Source organism: Ziziphus jujuba, chromosome 11 (genome assembly GCF_031755915.1).
Source record: "Ziziphus jujuba cultivar Dongzao chromosome 11, ASM3175591v1".
In the NCBI taxonomy this organism is placed as follows: Eukaryota; Viridiplantae; Streptophyta; class Magnoliopsida; order Rosales; family Rhamnaceae; genus Ziziphus; species Ziziphus jujuba.
The window spans coordinates 28,072,583-28,092,386 of NC_083389.1; the positions used below are offsets into that span (position 1 = coordinate 28,072,583).

At 35.9% G+C, this 19,804-nt stretch overlaps 2 protein-coding genes, 1 long non-coding RNA gene and 1 pseudogene across 3 annotated transcripts; all 4 read right to left on the reverse strand.

Moving 5' to 3' along the window:
- Positions 1-489: 489 nt before the first annotated feature.
- LOC125419600 (uncharacterized) lies at positions 490-2,751 on the reverse strand. The gene is made up of 6 exons (XM_060812955.1): positions 2,583-2,751; positions 1,960-2,225; positions 1,340-1,520; positions 996-1,228; positions 653-865; positions 490-540 (listed from the first exon to the last, which is right to left on the reverse strand). The coding sequence occupies exons 1-6, from the start codon at positions 2,749-2,751 to the stop codon at positions 490-492; spliced, it is 1,113 nt and encodes a 370-aa protein (XP_060668938.1).
- LOC107433285 (probable boron transporter 2) lies at positions 2,658-7,679 on the reverse strand (annotated as a pseudogene).
- Positions 7,680-8,640: 961 nt separating this feature from the next.
- LOC125419773 (probable inactive DNA (cytosine-5)-methyltransferase DRM3) lies at positions 8,641-19,514 on the reverse strand. Its single transcript, XM_060812498.1, is given in 14 exon segments — positions 8,641-9,466; positions 9,469-9,715; positions 9,717-10,215; positions 12,470-12,494; positions 15,626-15,688; positions 15,956-16,058; positions 16,618-16,730; positions 17,221-17,320; positions 17,473-17,580; positions 17,951-17,997; positions 18,185-18,281; positions 18,394-18,522; positions 18,634-18,729; positions 19,299-19,514. Coding segments are annotated over 13 exon segments (2,106 nt in total). The 5' UTR covers positions 18,637-18,729; positions 19,299-19,514; the 3' UTR covers positions 8,641-8,894.
- Positions 11,510-12,295, reverse strand: LOC132799810 (uncharacterized). The gene is made up of 2 exons (XR_009634692.1): positions 11,742-12,295; positions 11,510-11,580 (listed from the first exon to the last, which is right to left on the reverse strand). It is a non-coding gene; the product is annotated as an uncharacterized LOC132799810 (long non-coding RNA).
- Positions 19,515-19,804: the final 290 nt, after the last annotated feature.

Below are 19,804 nucleotides of genomic sequence, written 5' to 3' on the forward strand. Positions count from 1 at the left end.
CAGGGGTTCCTTCACTATACATAGCTTCTACTTGTTCAAGGGGACTTGTCAAATGCAAGTTTGTTTCATACCTTGAATCTAGAATACAGGAAGATAGAGTTTCAGCAGAACAGCAAAACAGGAATCAAATTAATAAATATCAAGAAGGATGTTGAAGCAATTACTAAGGAAAGTACCATGTAAGTCTCATTGTTCCCATGTTCTGGAACATTATACATTTCTATTCCAAGACTGCCACCACTGTAGAATTCAATTAGATAAAGTGTCAGCATTCGCCAAAGTCCAACATTACTTGATGAGAAAGCTACGACAATATATGCAATCGTTGTATTCAAACAGACAAAATTGTTGCATATACAAAAGTCTCATAACACAGTTCCACTTGAAATCATATTGGATTCACATTACGGGACAAAAAGACAACACAGTTGCCCATCAAAGAAAGGAGTATCATTTAGCATAAATCTAGAGAAGCTGCTGAGATAACTTTCATTTGGCAGAATTTGGGAAGCCAGAGGATAAAGTGGACATACATAATCCCTAACCAAACAATTACAAGCATTTTTAAAATTTTGGAACAAGTTGACAGCTCGCTGCCATATACAAAACATTTTATACAAGTAAATGCGAAAACAATATAATCTTCCAATACCCCTTGTGTATCTCTGCTATTAGTAACTGGCCTGTTCTCATTGTTCTCCAATATGATGTGCCTTAAACTAGCGTTCGAAATTTGTTTAACAATGTGCCACTTGAAAGGGAAACTCCCACTCCACTTATCTTGCTGCCAAAAATCCATATCTGCATTGAAGTCAACAGGACCAGTCATCTCCGCAACACCACAAAATTGGCCACTCACATTAACCTGCACATTCACATATAATACCAGCATCTCATAAGAACAAATAAGAAAACCATGTAAAATAAAAAATGCTCTAAACTAATGTCAAAATGGTAGGAAGATAAGCTTACTGAAAAGAACAGGAAGATAGGACAGCCTCTAGGTTTCCCTGCACAGCTATTCTCTGAGCATCTTCATATGCATTATTTAGTTTCTTGTTGCCATGCGGTGTAGATGACCAAACATTATACTTGATGCTCTCGTGAACATCATCCTCGCTGTACAACTTTATCACAAAAGACTTTGCATCTGCATATTCAACTGGATAATAATCCTTGTTGTATTGATCAGTATGAATAATGATGTTTCCCTGTGCATTGGTATGACCTGCCTTGGTAGTGTAGGCTTTAACAGCTAACTCATTTTTCTATCTGTTGACTCTAGGCCCCCGATTCTGCTCGCTTAATGCATCTGGGCTACTATTAATATCACTCAGACCTCTGCCAACATGGATCTTTGGTCGAAGTTTACCTCCTGCTGCCCACCCATGAGCACCTGACCCAAATTCAGTTAACACATTATTTGCAGGGAGAGCAACTTTAAATTGGTTATGATGAGACAAAACCTTCCCATCGGAAAGGTTATCAGCAGCTTGAATAGAACCAGATGAATTTCTACCCTGAAAATACAGGAATCAGGGTGAAAACTATCAAAGTGATCTTTTAAACAGGCCAAAAATAGAGAACCAATAGCTTGAGCCTTTAATAAATCTAAGACTATAAGGGAGCGCGGGAGAGAGAGAGAGAGAGAGAGAGAGAGGGGAGGGGAAAAAAAGTTAAACAGTAAAAGCTAACAAACTTATCATATTAAACTCAATTATTTTTAGCGGTTATTCTTAGGTGAATACATTGTGATAACAAAACCTCCTGGAGCATTAAGAGTACATCCTAACAGACCCGTAATGCCGCCACGATAGGCTACGTGCATTTCTTCCACATAAAACAGAAAAAATGGGGAAAAAAACAAGCGTATGGTCCAAAATTTAGAAACTGAAACGCCGTTAGTATAAATACCTACTGAGATAAATGTTAAAAACTTAACAACAAATACAATTATACCTGAAGAGCATGAGCTGAAGCTGGAGTGGAAAAACCAGCAGAAGGCACACTTCCATAAGTTGCAGCTTGCTTGCTTGATCCAACAGCAGGTCTTGGCCCTTCAGTCATCGTTGTCAAGGGATCTTTCTGATTTGAAGCAGTTTTAGGCGAGTTAGGAAAGGCTGCAGCAGCTGAATTAAGGTTATACTTGAGCCCTCTTGCATCAGATCTACTAATTGAGGTTCCAGTATCAAACAGTGAGTCAGGCGAACTATTAGGGACGCTATCTGGTTGAACAACAACAGGGATATAAGGAGGTGAAGATACAGCATTTTGCTAAGGGGGAACCGAGCAGTACTGTTGTGCCCCTACAAATGGGCCATCAACTCCTATCATAGCACCGGGTATGTAAGGATTGTATAGGTTGTATGGAGATTGTTTGTATCCATAGGTAGGCATATAATATACATAAGGCAAATTTTCATTTTGTGTACCCTGGATCAGAAAAGGGAGTATGATCAATGGGATAGTGTCTACATGAGAAGGTATATATAGAAAGCAGATCACAAGCAGGAAGAGTGAACAATCCTATTTTGAAAGAAAACTAGAGGTACATGTTTAAACAATTGCATGAACATTTTTACTCTCTTCATTGAAAATGGCATGAACAAAAATCAGCCTTTGGATAATTAAAACAATTGAAGTAGCCGTCCAACTGATTAAATAATCAATATCCAGTAAAGACTTCTTTGCTATAACATATCCAGTATGAATGTTGATAGAAATTGTGCTTACACATCTCTTATGAGTCATGAATGCATTTTACAAATGAAAAACTTACAACAATATTACCCCACAACAGAAATTAAGATAAGAAAATCTAATGCAGACTTCCTTCATGTTCATAATGATTCCAAGTGATATTTGTTACTATTCATGTCCGAGTTTCTAAGTTCTATCCACTTTTCCCTAAATTGGATGGTCTTGCTTCCCCTGTCCTTGGACTAGATCGACCTTTTCCACCAAGTCGAGGACTTAGTTCGCCTTTTAGTTCACTTACACAGAGACTATATACCTTATCCGAGAAACATGGGCTTTGTATATTTGCAAATTCCTTGCATGGTGTTGCAGTGGAGCTAGTCAACTTGAGACTGCACATGCATCAGATCTCACCCCGGCTTCGAGTACTCATCAAATCCAAGATCTCTCCATTAGATGCAAAGGAGGCTGTCCTGCCTAACTCCCCTTCCTGAGATCAAACACCAAGAAGTATACAAGTTTCTGAGTCACATTTTTTTCTTTGTTGTTTATGCCAAAAGTCATTCACAAAATCTATCACAAAGATATTTTGTAAAGATTTGATTTTCTCCCTCAAAACAGTAATCCAAATATACAGTATATTGACGAGAAAATCAGTGGGTTATTTGGTTACTTACCGTTGCGAGGCTGAATGATAAAAAGCAGTGGTCTCTTCATACTCTGCAGCATCTAGATATTGAAGGTGTGCCCCTTTGAAAAACTTTGGCAAATGCATCGTCTCACAGGAACCAGAAGCATGATCATCAATGGGAAAAGAACAGCAGCAATAGGAACCCATGCAATCCCAAAGCAAACAAGCAAGTAAGCAGCAAGAAAATTTGTGAAAAGTGCGATTGTTTTGAAAGGTACAGTTTCAATGAAAGTGGCATGGCATTCCTCAAGTACTCTGAACAAGAAAATGAATGCAGTTTTAGTTAGTTTCAACATGAACAAATGAGAAGTGAACATTCACAAGAAGATAAGAGAATAATAATAGAGAGTCTACTTCTATCTTCTTGTTGGAGCTGTGAAGAGCAATAAAATCCTTTCCCAGAATTGGTTACCCGGTAAGCTTTCGATCGCCATAAAAGCCAAATAACCCCATAGTACAGAGGTTGGAATCTTTTTGAGGAAAGGCATTGCAGCAACACATCCTCCTACCATTGTAGATTGAAGCAGGTTACTCAACCTTTGCTCTTTCACCTCAACCGGCAATAAATCATCCATCTCCTTCTCAACATCAAACACTGTCTCATCAAGTGGGACATTTATGTTGGTTGAAGCCATTTGAACAGTGGAGTCTTTCAATTCCTTTAATCACTGTTTCAGAACAAGTTCAGGCAAGGTTGCACAGTCATAAGCATATATTTAACAATATTCAAAATAATTGGAAGGATCTCTAGCTTTTTAAGCTTCGTATTTATGTTCTATTTAAGCCAAACATCAGTTGCTCATCAAGAGCTTGTCCATTTCTTCTTAAGCATCATACCCTAGATGAAGGTTCCTGGTAAACGAGTGGGGATTGCATCTGTTGATATGCTTCTTGCATGCTTCCATATACTTGCCCCAAGCTTGCATTCTTCCTCATACACTTCCTCGATGTCGGTACCAGTCTGTCACGAAGCAACTGCAGCACAACAATATATACTGTAAACATTTTGGGGGTGTATGAGATGTGTGTGCAGGCTCCAAACGTTTTCACTGGGTGTATGATATATTGAATTGGTAATAGACTCAGAATCACCAGTCACAACATGGAGAATGAGGGTGAGCCACTCAAGCAGGGGAAAGCTCCTTTGGTTGTAGTTTGTACGCCTACCTGATGCTTTAAGTGTGGCCAGGGTTTTAGTATGCATAGGAGATTGAGGAATTACACCATTCAACCATTGGATGGAGGGATACTGATAAGACCGCATAACATTACCTGGCGTGCGAAAATTACCTCTAAAAGTCAAGGCAAGTAATAGAAAGTTAAAAAAGTCAGAGAAATGAGAAACCAGAGAAGGGAATTGTGTCCAAGAAGGCAATTACATACCATGAAACCCAAAAGAAGTAAATCATAATGGAATGAAGGTGGTTTTCTCAGATTTAATTCTTTCTGCTGAGCGAGTTGGGAAGCTACACTGAGGTCAAAATAGTATAGCACTGCAATCATTGTAGCTGGAATGACAGCTCCAATTACGTAGAGAATCAACACATTTAGCATGTCCTGTAGTTTTAGAAAATCTCATTAGTAACCTCCTGTTTGAATTAAAATCTCTAAGACATACAGCATATACATAGCCATGCCTTAATGACAGTCCATCATATGCTCCTGGGGACCATGGATTCGGACTAAAGAGACGCCTGGGAATTCCTTTTGGAACAGTTCCAGCTGGTATATAGGAAACAGCTGTCCAGACCAAAACCATCAAAGGAACACCATAATCTGCGATGAACCCTCTTAGTGACCCTGTGAGAAAGTAAGGTTTAGTCCCATAAAGATGCCTACTTTTATGACCATATAATTTGAATGACACTACTAATTTGTGATGCTTTAAAAATATATGTGGATCAATACTTGTGGCACTTGTATACTAAAGCTATGAATCAAGATTTTGTAAAGATAAGATAAAAAATAAAACATAAAAACTCACCAGATACATACCGCCGAGATCTTTCTTTTCTACTTCTTAATGAAGTTAGCAGAAGACCAAATGACAGAACCAAAGCAAACATCCCATTTGCAAATCTCCATGAAGGTTGAAACTGAATTGATTTTGGGTTTTCTCTTTGAGGTATACGAAATTCATCAACAAGTCCCTAGAAAACACAATTCAAAAGTAGAATAAAAAACCAAAGAAAATGAAAAAAGTAGATAGATTCTTTCTGTCAGGACAAGTTAAGAACAACAGCAGTAAATTTTAGTATTTTAGTGACTCCAGATATCCAGCCAAATCAAACATAATTTGAAACATAATTAACTAAAGAAGTAAAGAAGCATTTGCTGAACAAACTATATCCCACGCCAAAAATATGACACAGGATATATAGAGAAAGAAGTCTTATACTTTGATTGCTTCCTACATGAAGAGAATTGCAATAAGAAGCCCAAATAACTCCCCTGCTAGACGAGTGAACCTGTTTATTATGGAACAAGCTCCTAAGATAGCCAGGAGGAACAACAATGCAGCTGTCCATACACATACCCTGTAAATCCAAATAATATATCATTAGGGAAATTTATTCATTGTTAAAATTGGGATCATAATACAAATGTGCAGAATACAGTTCTGTTTGATGAAAGAAACAAAAATAATATACCATCCAGTCCATGCTCAAAAAGAGCTTGGATCCCAAATCCGGTCAATCTCTAGCAAAATCGAACACAAACGTATACATAATCGCGGTTGGCTCTGCAACTCCAAGAATCAGCAAAAGCTGACCTCCTATGATTGAGTGTATTCCACAGAAACTTTCAAATGCTGGCAGTTCTATGTATTATAGAATTATGTCCTAAAGCCAGTCAATATCATAGTGGCATTTCCATCAGAACCTAAATATCGTGAGGCACTGAATAGACAAAATTCAGAAAAACTCCTAGTAAATGTACGTGTATTTCTATCCAATTGTTCTCCAAACGAAATGACTGGAACTGTGGATGCAAAAAATATAAATGCGGTGGGGGGCCAAAATCCTGATAATAGAATTAAAAAGAACGAAGCTAATATCATGCTCTGAACAAAAATCCAGTACGGGTACAGTGAAGTGTGATATAACTACATTTGAAACTCAGAATCTTAGAATACAATAAAAATATGGTTAATTAATTTTTTCTAGAAAAGAAGAAAGATATTACCTGAAGCCTGATTTGAATCCACCAATTCAGTCTTGCTTGTAACACATCAACCTCCCTTGAAGATCATTCCTTAGTTCACGAAATGGCACAAAAGTCTCTTCCATGGTTTCGCCTACTTGAATAACCAAGTCACAGACGAAAATACCAAGCTGAAAACAAAGGCACAGCTGCCACAGCAACCCGACTCTTACAAGTTAAGCAAATGCAGGTATCGAGGAAATCTACAGCATAAAATCTATTTTAAAAATATATATAGTAGAGATGTGGTAAAATCAGTACAGAAATAAATATAAATTTCACATTTCACATATGAAATACAATGTAGATTAAACAAAATACGAGATCCAAAATTTTTGCTAAAGAAAGGACAACACCGGAATGGAAATGCTCAACAGTATATTACATCATTGGTCCTGGATGTAGCAAGCTAACAAACCCAGAAGAAGAAATAACAAGATATATTCAAAATGAGAATGGCATTGGATGATTAAGCTACAGACAGACAAACAAACAAACAAAAGTTACCCTTTTGCTTATGTTGAAGCTTTTACCTTGGGAAAACGAGGACGCAGGGAACGGTTTGTAAAGAAAGCTCCAAATACATAAGCCTGGAAAGTGTTGTTGAGAGAAGGGAAACGGTAGATTTGGTTGATGCTGATGTAAAATTGGGTCAAAACAGAAAGAAAGAACATCACCGTCAGACCAGAATAGCAAATAAAGAAGAAAAAAAAAAAACATTTCTAAAGCTAATGGTTAAATAAACAATAAAAGCTAAGCAAAAGGGAAAAGCAAATGCAAAAGAATCCATTGATAGACGGTATATTCAAATTTCAAAGTGGATGCAACGTAAAAAGGCTGGAAAGGAGCATCCAAGCAGCTTCTGCAAGCTATACATACAGATACACTATATACATACATATATATATATATATATATTTTTCCTTTCCGAAGACATATAACATATATATATATTATTATTATCATAAATATTTTAATAATTTTATTAATGTTAGTATGTATTTCATGGCATTCTACTATGCATGTCATATAGTATGGGAAATATATGACTTTATTGATGCTAAAACTATAAGGTGTTTGTATCATTATTGAAGACCAATTTTGGATGGGAGGTGTATATATATATATATATACACATTATATATACACATGTGTATACATATATTGGTTTCAAACCAAGTAGTTTATATCTAAAGATATTTTATCGGATGTCTAAATTTGGAAACTGGGAAATTACCAAAAAAACAAAAAATTGGAAACTAGTAAATCTTCATAAGAGGATATGAAAGAAATAAAGGGTAAAGATCACGTATTGCACCTCTACCTCTGGTCTGTTGCCTATGAGTGGATGTGGTTTCACAGTGACACGTTTCACATTTTGACTGCTGGAGAGTATAGTGGTTGAAGAAATTAGAAGCACCTGATTCCAACTCTTTCTGGACCACCGCTTACATGGAACGAGGGATGGTGGACCGGATGTGACTCGATTTTTGTCATCAACAATAAAATAATTCAAATTGATCAGCTGAGTCAGAGAACAACATATTACGCCTCTGATTATCAACAATTAAAAATTAAAATAACCTCTAAAAAAAAAAAAAATTTGTTGGTTTTTTTACCATTACTCTTTATTTTGTTGTAATGTTTTGGATCGAACAGAATGTCCTGTAGTAAATGCCCAGGAATCACGAAAACTTTGACTGAAAGTGTGACGCTGATTTGTTGATCAATACGATACTTTTATTGATTTTCAAAAAAAAGAAAGAAAAAAAAATGATGGTTCCTTTACTACCGATAAAACTTTGACGCAGTGGGTTTTACAGTTGCGAATCAGTTATCGATTTTCCATATAATGGGCCAACAAAAGGTTTTGTTGAACAAGGCCCAGCACCATGACGCTCACTATGATTTTTTTTTTTCTCAGTTGACTTTCCCATTTGGTCAGCCTTCATTGTTAACTTGATCAAGATTTCACATAAAAGAATATTAATATGTTTTAGCAATTTAGACAATACCATTGAACAGTTTGTAGAGAAAAAATTAAACTATACTCCAACTATCAATCAGCATCATTATCATTGGCATTATTGCCCATCATCCCAACAACGAAAATGGAAATCATTGCTCCACAACAATGCTTTTTCCATGGCAATAAAATACAATCTAAAAGCCGAGATAATTAAACTCTTACTATAATCAACTGAAATATAAGATTAGTTCAGATAATTAAACTCTAATACCAACTAAATTAAGTTATCGTGAATCCGAAGGAATCCGAAGCCTCTGAGTCCAACAATGAAAATTAGATTATCATGATGATAAAGAAAGGAGAAGAAAAATTATTTTCCTTCATTTTTCTTACACGTTGCAAAACACGAACAAACTCGTAGAAAGATGGGGAGTCTAAGCCGGCTACACTATCACCGGTGCATGGGTTCTGGCAAATGATGAGTTCAAAACCACCAAATTTCCCAAACAAACTTTCAAGTTTGCTACTTGTTAGCCTCTGAATATCTTCTATCTGCAACAATTCCCCAGATTGTCCAGTATTCTGCCACCACCTCTTCAGAATTCTCCTTTTCATTCCAGATGTCTCTACAGATACAACGTCTCTCAAGCGAATGCCGAGCCGGTGCAGAGCAATCTCTGCACCCCCAATTCCACTAAAAATAGACAATAATGTCGAGCCTCCTGGGTATAAAGACTTCAACACTGAGAGAAGATATCCCAATACATCTGTCTGCAAGCAGTATCTGAGCGACCCTAGTCTTTATGTCAAACTGCTGACATCTAGTTGAGTATGTTCAGCAGGATAGCCTAAAATACGCTCCAAATGCTCAGGCTGCATAGCTCCCAGTTTGGTTTAACGACCGGGCAGTGGTGAAGTATTTCTTTTTGACGTTCATACGAGAGCTGTCCACGCAATTCAGCGAGCATCCTCCCAACTCTATCACACAGCTGACAGATTCCAGTAGTTTCAGAATTGATGTGGCTCAACTGCTTCGTCATATCCCATGGTGGCCACCATTTCTTTGTCTGTGGTATTGCATCTTCAATGGTCATTGGTGGCTTTGGAACGACGTAAAATCTGTTCTTTCTACTCAAAGCCCAGAAAAAGTGAGTTATTCACAAAGTCAGGCTCCATGCCATAAAGGAATGATGAAACTCTTTCCCAACTTTCATGACCTACGCTTATGACATTTCCATACAAGAAATATAGAGATTGACATACCATTCTATTACCATTCTTGCTAGTATTTTCATTAGCCATTCCAATTGTGGAGAGACTAGGATCAATCTTTTCTTCCTCCCATGTTGGGTCTAGAAAAGAGGTTGAATAATCAACATACTCTTGTTTTGGCCTTTTACCTTTACGATTTTCCTCATGGTTTATGTGCATGAACTGCGGAACAGCACCGGAATAATCACCAATATACTCCTCTTTAGGTCTTTTCCCTAAATAAGCTTCCTCTAAATTCATATCCACTGACTGAGGAGCATCTACACTAAAATCCTCGTTTTCCGTTTTTACATCATACGAGGGATTTCTAAGCACATCTTGCATTCCCATGCTATCATCTTTGCAACCCTTCCTGGTCTGTGAATGATTTATATGTGCAGCAGTTGAATGGTATGAGGGATTTCCACCCATGCTATCAGGGTTGCAACCCTTCCTGGTCCGTGAATGATTTATATTCGCAGCAGTTGAATGGTGCTGCATCGATAAAAATAGCAGTTTGGCATTCTAGTGAAGCATGCAAATGCAAAGACTCGCATGCAAACAAAAAAAAAAAAAAAAAAAGACTGCACATGGTTGAGAAAACCACCAGAATAGCATGATTCACACAAAATCACTAATAAACGAATTAAAGAAAAATGAAGAGAGCTCCTCAAACATGCAGGAAAAGGCATCCTAAATCCATATGAAATATGTGAGTAGATGTAAAACACAAGACCTTACATAAGTACAGCCAACACTGGGATTTTGATTCATATGACTATATTTGCAACCAATATGTTAGGAACTCATAAATGGATAATATTAATAAATACATTGAGACTATTGTAAAACCAATTAGCACAGCCAATATTAGAATGTGACTGGTAAGTGAACATAATACTAATCAACAGCAACCTTATATTTTCCACGACACTCATCAGGTATCCGACCCTTAAAAATTGGATCAGCAAGCTCCAAAATTGGTGCTTCTGAACCTGAAAGACACAAATGATTTGTAACTCATCGGTTAATAACAAGCTATACCGAATTATACTTGCAAAAATCATAATGGAATTAAATGGATAACAAGTTTATCATCAACTTCAAGTCCAACAAAGGGAGTTACTAAAATTTAAGCAAACACTGCTTAAAGGATACTGATGAAATTTACCAAAACCTTCTACTTAAATCAATGAATATAGAAATTAGAATGAAATGAATTAAAAAATATGAACTAGGACAAGTATAAATATTCCAAAACCCACCAAAATTTTCAATTGCCTATGAAACCTGACTCTCAGAGAAACCCATTTCCAGCAAACAAACAGTTTTGTCCATTGTCCCAAACAAGGTTTCATTATTGAGATCCTGGGAATCAAAGGTTATGCTAATATTAGAATATGTACAACATAAAATTAAAGGAGAGAGCAAATTTGTTCCTTCCCAATTAACTTTTATCTATATATATATTTTTATTTAAATTGCACTTAAACTATACCTACCTAGTTGCTAGATATGGAAGAAAAGAGGAAAAGAAAGGAACACATGGAGGAAGTACAGTTGACAATGAATTAATTTTAAGGAGAGCTACAAGCAAATATTTCCTATATTCAATCTTTCTTATTGTGTATACCATTATGGACATTTCAACTATGTATTGGCCACCTGATAAGCTATTACTATTTTTGAATCGCAAATGAGCTAAAATAGCTGAAATCATCAGACTGTTCCAGTGTCCTGTTTCATAGTCAACAAGAAGTTTCCACATCTGATAACAAAACAAAGGCCAAAATCATAAACTTCTTGCATTAAAGCATAATTCCAATTGTCTTCCCGGATGCATCAGGCCAAAATATGGCACACTAATTATCAGCCTACATCCAAAAATGTCATAAATTGAATAACTACAGAATAAGAATCAATCAGGACCTCATTTTTTTCTTCATCATTACGACTTGTATCATCAGTATCCTTCTCAAATCTCTCAGCTATCTGGGCAGCCACAATGAAGCCCACCAATTCATCACCCGGAGCATCTTCACCTGTTATGCAACATAAGAAGAATGTTCACGCTATGTTGAATTGTTGACGGTATCATATACCAAAAAAAAGCGCAATTTTATATATCACATGAGAATAAAATCTATACGACCAACAGTTCTGTAAAGAATCTATGCACATATTAGGCAGGTTAAAAATGCACATATTAGGCAGGTTTAAAATGCAAATATATGGATATGACATAAATTCCGCTACAACACAAAACAAGTAATGTGAATTGCAAGAAACCAGGCATATCTAAATATGGTAGCTGCACTGGTAGCATCAATCAGGAATATGGCAGTTGTTAAAAGTGTGTGCTAGTGCCAACTTGATGTACATGGTGAGGTCCACTTCCCGAACATCTTAAACTTTTGGTATTGATGATAACTTAAGATGGTATCAAAAACTTTTCCTCCTAACAGCTGAAGCTTCTAGATTCCATTATAACTTTATGTTAGTTCGTGGTAATAGTGGTAGACTTTTTCTGGTCAAAATCAACATACTAAGCTTATCAATTGAAAACTCAACTTCATTTACAGAGAAGTTCATCATCAACAATGATGCTCTTTTCCCATCATCAATTTCACTGGCAATCTCTGGCTCCTGCCAACAATTAAAGATTAAACATATAACAATCAGCTTAAGATAAGCGATGAACGGAAACAATAAGTACCCGCATGTGAGTTTTCCATCATACATCTTCGAAAGAAACAAAATTATAAACAATAACCACGGTAGACTGCAGATTACCTCCTTTGGTTGAATGAGGGTGGCAATTTCTAGAGGGCTGCTTATGCCATTGTCATCAAATAAACTATCAAGAGAATCTGAGGATTCAGAGTTTGATTTTTGAGGAGCCTATTCATTTCAAAACAGGTCATATCAGCTTCTAAATTTATACAGCAATCTAACCAGCAAAATGGTATATAGCCATTCGAAAGATATTTAAAATAAACAACAAAAGAATCGTAAAAACAAACTTAAACTGCCAGAGCAGATTATTAAAATGAGAGAGAGAATTCCTTATCATATTCATCATATACACAAATGAAAATTTGAGAGCATTCCCTTAGTTCAAAACTTTTTGATGAGATTGATTAAGGAAACAGCATATATATTCTGAAAGGACTTCATCAAATTATACCATTAAGAAAGCATAACAAAGTAAGGACATTTCAACAAACAATACATCTTTACTTACCGAGTATGCAAAGAGTGTCTCCAATATCAAGTCAACATCATCCTCACCTAAATTATAAGATAAAATATTCAACCATTGAAACTACAGCAACAAAATTTTGCCATATAATATGATTCAAAATAATATTTTTGACATATATTTATCTTCCTTCGAAGGGGGGGTAAATTCTTGGGTATAAATATCATTATTCCCCTCAACAGCCCCCAATACAGTGTACTTTTTAGATATGACATACCCTTTTCTTCAATCACTTTGTCAACAAGAGAGGGTCGAAATCCCATCCCAATAAACGATGATCTCAAATTGCTTCCGGAGGAACTTGCACCATTATCCTGGAATTATACAGAAAGAAGACCATAAACAACAAACGGTTCAGCATAAATGTCAACTCAGCACATAAAACCAATCAAAATGCAATCCTACTGTCTAAAAAGGTCGCCACACCTCAAAGTTCCTTGACAAGAAAGTGTCAAGAGGAATCTCATAATCTAGAATCTCTTCATTTGGTATTATTAATTTCTCACATGCTTTGTCCGATGAACTTTTGCTACCTGGGTACTTTGTGAGATCGCCCTAATAATAAATAAATAAAAAAAGGGGGAGAAGGCATTCAACTATCTTTGAAAGATAACAAAATGGATAATAGCATTTCATACCAATTTGTAAAAAGAATACAGTTGTGGCAAGGATGGAATGAAATAGCTCAAATTCGACCTCAAACAGTATGAGTTGCTAGACACTCCCTTACTCTCTGCAATAAATAATTTATGAGATGCTCAGGCCAACATTTGCGAATATCTATTCAGTAATGTAACTCTTAATATAACTAGTATAGCTATACTGTAGTTACCAAGAAATTTAGAAGCCCATATCTTTTTTGCCACTTTCGAAAATGTTTTACATTGGAAGCTCAATTTGACAATAACAACTTTTTATTAACAAGTTTTAAAAACAACAAATAGAAGAAAGAAAGTTGAAAATTAAGTTAGAAGAAGCACAAACGAAGCGTTTATATAACAGTCTGAAACATAATTTCTTTAAAGAAAAATCTTTGTGAAAATATTTGGGGCTGTTACTAAAACATTTATTTTAATGAACAAAAGGCAAACAGAAGAGATTAAAATGATCAAAAAGGAATAAGGAGTAGAAAAACCCAGAGAAGAGAAACATTGAAATTTGGGAGGCATGTGCATGAAACGAACTCATACTCAGAATTCAGAGAGAAGATCAACATCATCATCATCATCTCCGTCTTCACGTGCAGGAATGAGACGCCGACGCACCTGATCGGAGCTCTGACCGGAGTCTCAGGACGATAAGCGACAAATCGAGGACTACTCCATAAAGCTGCGGTGCATACTGTACACCGCTACCACGGTGAAGTTTCCTAGTGTGAGTGAAGCATAGTTCATCGTTCACATAGCCAAGCCAAGACGACGACTGACTGCTGTTTCGTACGGCGTCATCGTGGCTCTGCTCCAACGCCACGCGTTTTTTTATGACGTGCCCCAAGTCTTACTACTGTATGAGTTACACGTGTTATTATCCCAACCAAGAGGCCCAAGAAATCCTCACTCAAATGGGCTACATACCCACTGCTTGAGGAGCATCTACACTAAAATCCTCGTTTTCCGTTTTTACATCATATGAGGAATTTCTAAGCACATCTTGCATTCCCATGCTATCGGGGTTGCAACCCTTCCTGGTCTGTGAATGATTTATATTTGCAGCAGTTGAATGGTATAATGGATTTCTAAGCACATCTTGCATTCCCATGCTATCACCTTTGCAACCCTTCCTGGTCTGTGAATGATTTATATTTGCAGCAGTTGAATGGTATGAGGGATTTCTAAGCACATCTTGCATTCCCATGCTATCAGGGTTGCAACCCTTCCTGGTCTGTGAATGATTTGTATTTGCAGCAGTTGAATGGTACTGCATCAGATAAAAATAGCAGTTTAGCATTCTAGTGAAGCATGTAAATGCAAAGACTCGCATGCAAATTAAAAAAAAAAAAGGAGTGTACATGGTAGAAAAAACCACCAGAATAGCATTACTCACACAAAATCACTAATAAACAAATTAAAGAAAAATGAAGAGAGCTCCTCAAACATGCAGGAATAGGCATCCTTAGCATTCTAGTGAAGCATGTAAATGCAAAGACTCGCATGCAAACACAAAAAAAAAAAAAAAAAAAAAAAAAAAAAAAAAAAAAAAAGGAGTGCACATGGTAGAAAAAACCACCGGAATAGCATTACTCACACAAAATCACTAATAAACAAATTAAAGACAAATGAAGAGAGCTCCTCAAACATGCAGGAATAGGCATCCTAAATCCATATGAAATATGTAATTAGATGTAAAATACAAGACCTCACATAAGTACCGCCAACACTGGGATTTTGATTCATATGACTATATTCACAACCAATATATTACGAACTCCTAAATGCATAATATTAGTAAATACATTGAGACTATTGTGAAACCAATGACCATTGCTAATATTAGAATGTGACTGGCAAGTGAACATAATAAGAATCAACAGCAACCTTATCTTTTCCACGACGCCTATCAGGTGTCCGACCCCTAACAATTGAATCAGCAAGCTCCGAAATTGGTGCTTCTGAACCTGAAAGACACAAATGATTAGTAACTCATTGTTAACAACAAGCTAAACCGAATTATACTTGCAAAAATAATAATGGAATTAAATGGATATGAAGTTTATCATCAACTTCAAGTCCAACAAAGGGAGTAACTAAAATTTAAGCAAAAATTGCTTAAGGATCCTGCTGAAATCTACCACAACCTTCTACTTAAATCCATGAATATAGAAATTAGAATGAAATGAATTAAAAATATAAACTAGGACAAGTATAAATATTCCAAAACCCACCAAAATTTTCAATTGCCCATGAAACCTGATTCTCAGAGAAACCCATTTCCAGCAAACGAACAGTTTTGTCCATTGTCCCAAACAAGGTTTCATTATTGAGATCCTGGGAATCAAAGCTTACGCTAATATTAGAATCTGCACAATATAAAATCAAAGGAGAGAGCAAATTTGCTCCTTTCCAATTAACTTTTATCTATACATATATATATTTATTTATTTAAATTGCACTTAAACTACACCTACGTGGTTGATAGATATGGAAGAAAAGAGGAAAAGAAAGGAACACATGGAGGAAGTACGATATACAATGAATTAATTTTAAGAAGAGTTACAAGCAAATATTTCCTATATTCAGTCTTTCTTATTGTGTATACCATGATGGACGTTCAACTATGTATTGGCCACCTGCTAAGCTATTACTATTTTTGAATCACAAATGAGCCAAAATAGCTGAAATCATCAGACTGTTCCTGTTTCATAGCCAATAAGAAGTCTCCACATGTGATAACAAAACAAAGGCCAAAATCATAAAGTTCCTGCATTAAAGCACAATTCCAATTCTCTTCCTGGATGCGTCAGGTCAAACTATGGCACACTAATTATCAGCCTACATCCAAAAATGTCATAAATCGAATAACTACAGAATAAGAATCAATCATGACCTCAATTTTTTCTTCATCATTACGACTTGTATCATCAGTATCCTTCTCAAATCTCTCAGCTATCTGGGCAGCCACGATGAAGTCCACCAATTCATCAATTGGACCATCTTCACCTGTTATGCAATATAAGAAGAATGCTCGCGCTATGTTGAATTGTTGAAGGTATCATATACCCAAAAAAAAAGCTCTATTTTATATATCACACGAGAATAAAATCTAAAAACGACCAACAGTTCTGTAAGGAATCTATGCACATATTAGACAGGTTTAAAATGCAAATATATGGATCTGACATAAATTCCGGTAGACCACAAAACAAGTAATGTGAATTGCAAGAAACCAGGCATATCCTTCTTAAATATGGTAGTTGCACTAGTAGCATCAATCAGGAATACGGCAGTTGTTAAAAGTGCGTGTTTGTGCTAACTTGATGTACATGATTGGGTCCACTTCCCTGGTATCTTAAACTTCTGGTATCGATAATAACTTAACATGGTATCACAACCTTTTCCTCCTAACAACTTAAGCTTCTAGATTCCATTATAACTTTATGTTAGTTCGCACTAATAGCAGTAGACTTTTTTCTTGTCAAAGTCAACATACCAAGCTTATCAATTGCAAACTCAACTTCATTTACAGAGAAGTTCATCATCAACAATGACGCTCTTTTCCCATCATTAATTTCACTGGCAATCTCTGGCTCCTGCCAATAATTAAAGATTAACATATAACAATCAGCTTAAGATAAGCAACGAATGGAAACAATAACAAGTACCCTAATGTGCGGTTTCCATCATACATCTTGGAGAGAAACAAAATTATAAACAATGATGACCACGGTAGACTGCAGATTACCTCTTTTGGTTGAATGAGGATGGCAATTTCTACAGGGCTGCTTACGCCATTGTCATCGAATAAACTATCAAGAGAATCTGAGGATTCAGAGTTTGATTTTTGAGGAGCCTATTCATTTCAAAACAGGTCATATCAGCCTCTAAACGTATATAGCAATCTAAAACAGCAAAATAGTATACAGCTATTCGAAAGATATTTAAAATAAACAACAAAAGAATCATAAAAACAAAAACAACAAGATAATCGTAAAAAACAAACTTAAACTGCCAGAGCAGATTATTAAAATGAGAGAGAGAATTCCTTATCATACTCGTCATATACACAAATGAAAATTTGAGAACATTCCCTTGGTTCAAAACTTTTAGATGAGATGGATCAAGGAAACAGCATATATATTCTGAAAGGACTTCATTAAATTATACCATTAAGAAAGCATAACAAGTAAGGACATTTCAACAAACAATACATCTTCACTTACTGAGTATGCAAAGAGAGTCTCCAATATCAAGTCAACATCATCTTCACCTAAATTATAAGATAAAATATTCAACCATTGAAACTTCAGCAACAAAATTTTGCCATATAATATGATTCAAAATAATATTTTTGAAATATATTTATCTTCCTTCTAAGGGGGGTAAATTCTTGGTTTTAAATATCATTATTCCTTTCAACAGCCCCCAATAGAGTGTAACTTTTAGATATGACATACCCTTTTCTTCAATCACTTTGTCAACAAGAGACGGTCTAAATCCCATGCCAATAAATGATGATCTTAAATTGCTTCCAGATGAACTTGCACCATTATCCTGGAATTATACAGAAAGAAGAACATAAATAACAAACGGTTCAGCATAAATGTCAACTCAGCGCATATAACCAATCATAATGCAATCCTACTGTCTAAAAACGTGGCCGTACCTCAAAGTTCCTTGACGAGACTGTGTCAGGAGGAATCTCATAATCTAGAATCTCTTCCTTTGGTATTATTAATTTTTCACATGCTTTGTCCGATGAACTTTTGCTACCTGGGTACTTTGTGAGATCGCCCTAAAAGCAAAAACACACAGTTCATAATAAATAAATAATAAAAAAATAAAATAAAGAGAAGGCATTTAACTATCCTTGAAAGATAACAAAATGGATAATAGCATTTCATACCATTTTGTCAAATGAATACAGTTGTGGCAAGGATGGGATGAAAATAGCTCAAATTTGACCTCAAACTGTATGAGTTGCTAGACCCTCCATTACTCTCTGCAATAAATGATTTATGAGATGCTCAGGCCAACATTTGCCAATATCTATTCAATAATGTAACTCATAATATACCTACTATAGCTATGCTGTAGTTACGAAGAAATTTAGAAGCCCATGTCTTTTTTGCCAGTTTCGAAAATGTTTTACATTGGAAGCTCAATTTGACAATAACAACTTTTTATTAACAAATTTTAAAAAAACAAACAGAAGAAATTAAAAACAACAAACATAGAAAGAAAGTTAAAGAAATTAAGTTAGAAGGTGATTAATAAATTACACAAGCACAAACGAAGCGTTTATATAACAGTCTGAAACATAATTTCTTAAAAGTGAATCTTTGTGAAAATATTTTGTGGCTGTTCCTAAAACGTTCATTTTAATGAACAAAACGCAAACAGAAGAGATTAAAATGATCAAAAAGGAATAAGGAGTAGAAAAACCCAGAGAAGCACTGAAATTTGGAAGGCATGTGCATGAAACGAGCTCATACTCAGAATTCAGAAAAGAAGATCAACATCATCATCATCGTCTCCGTATTCACAAGCAAGAATGAGACGCTGACGCACCTGATCGGAGCTCTGAGCGGAGTATCAGGACGAGATGCGACAAATCGAGGACTACTCCATAGAGCAGCGGCGCGTAGTTTACACCGCTACCACGGTGCAGTTTCCTAGTGTATAGATTCACATAGCCAAGGCAAGACGACGACTGACTGCTATTTCGTACGGCGTCCTCGTGGCTCTGCTCCAACGTCACGCCGTTTTTTTATGACGTGCACCAAGTCTTACTGATTGTATGAGTTACACGTGTTATTATCACAACAAAGAAGCCCAACAGATACTCATTGAAATGGGCTACATGTTTGCTGGGTTAAAATGGCCCAAAACTTTCAACGAATTTGGACAAAAGCAAGAGATTATTTTTATTTTTTATTTTTTATTTTTTGTTGATAAAACAAGTAAGAGATTATTGTGAGAAATTATTGTGTTCTTGCGTTGCATATTATCATCACGATACATGTTATAATTAGAAATTATATGGGTTATAACATAATTCTTTACGAATTCATAAA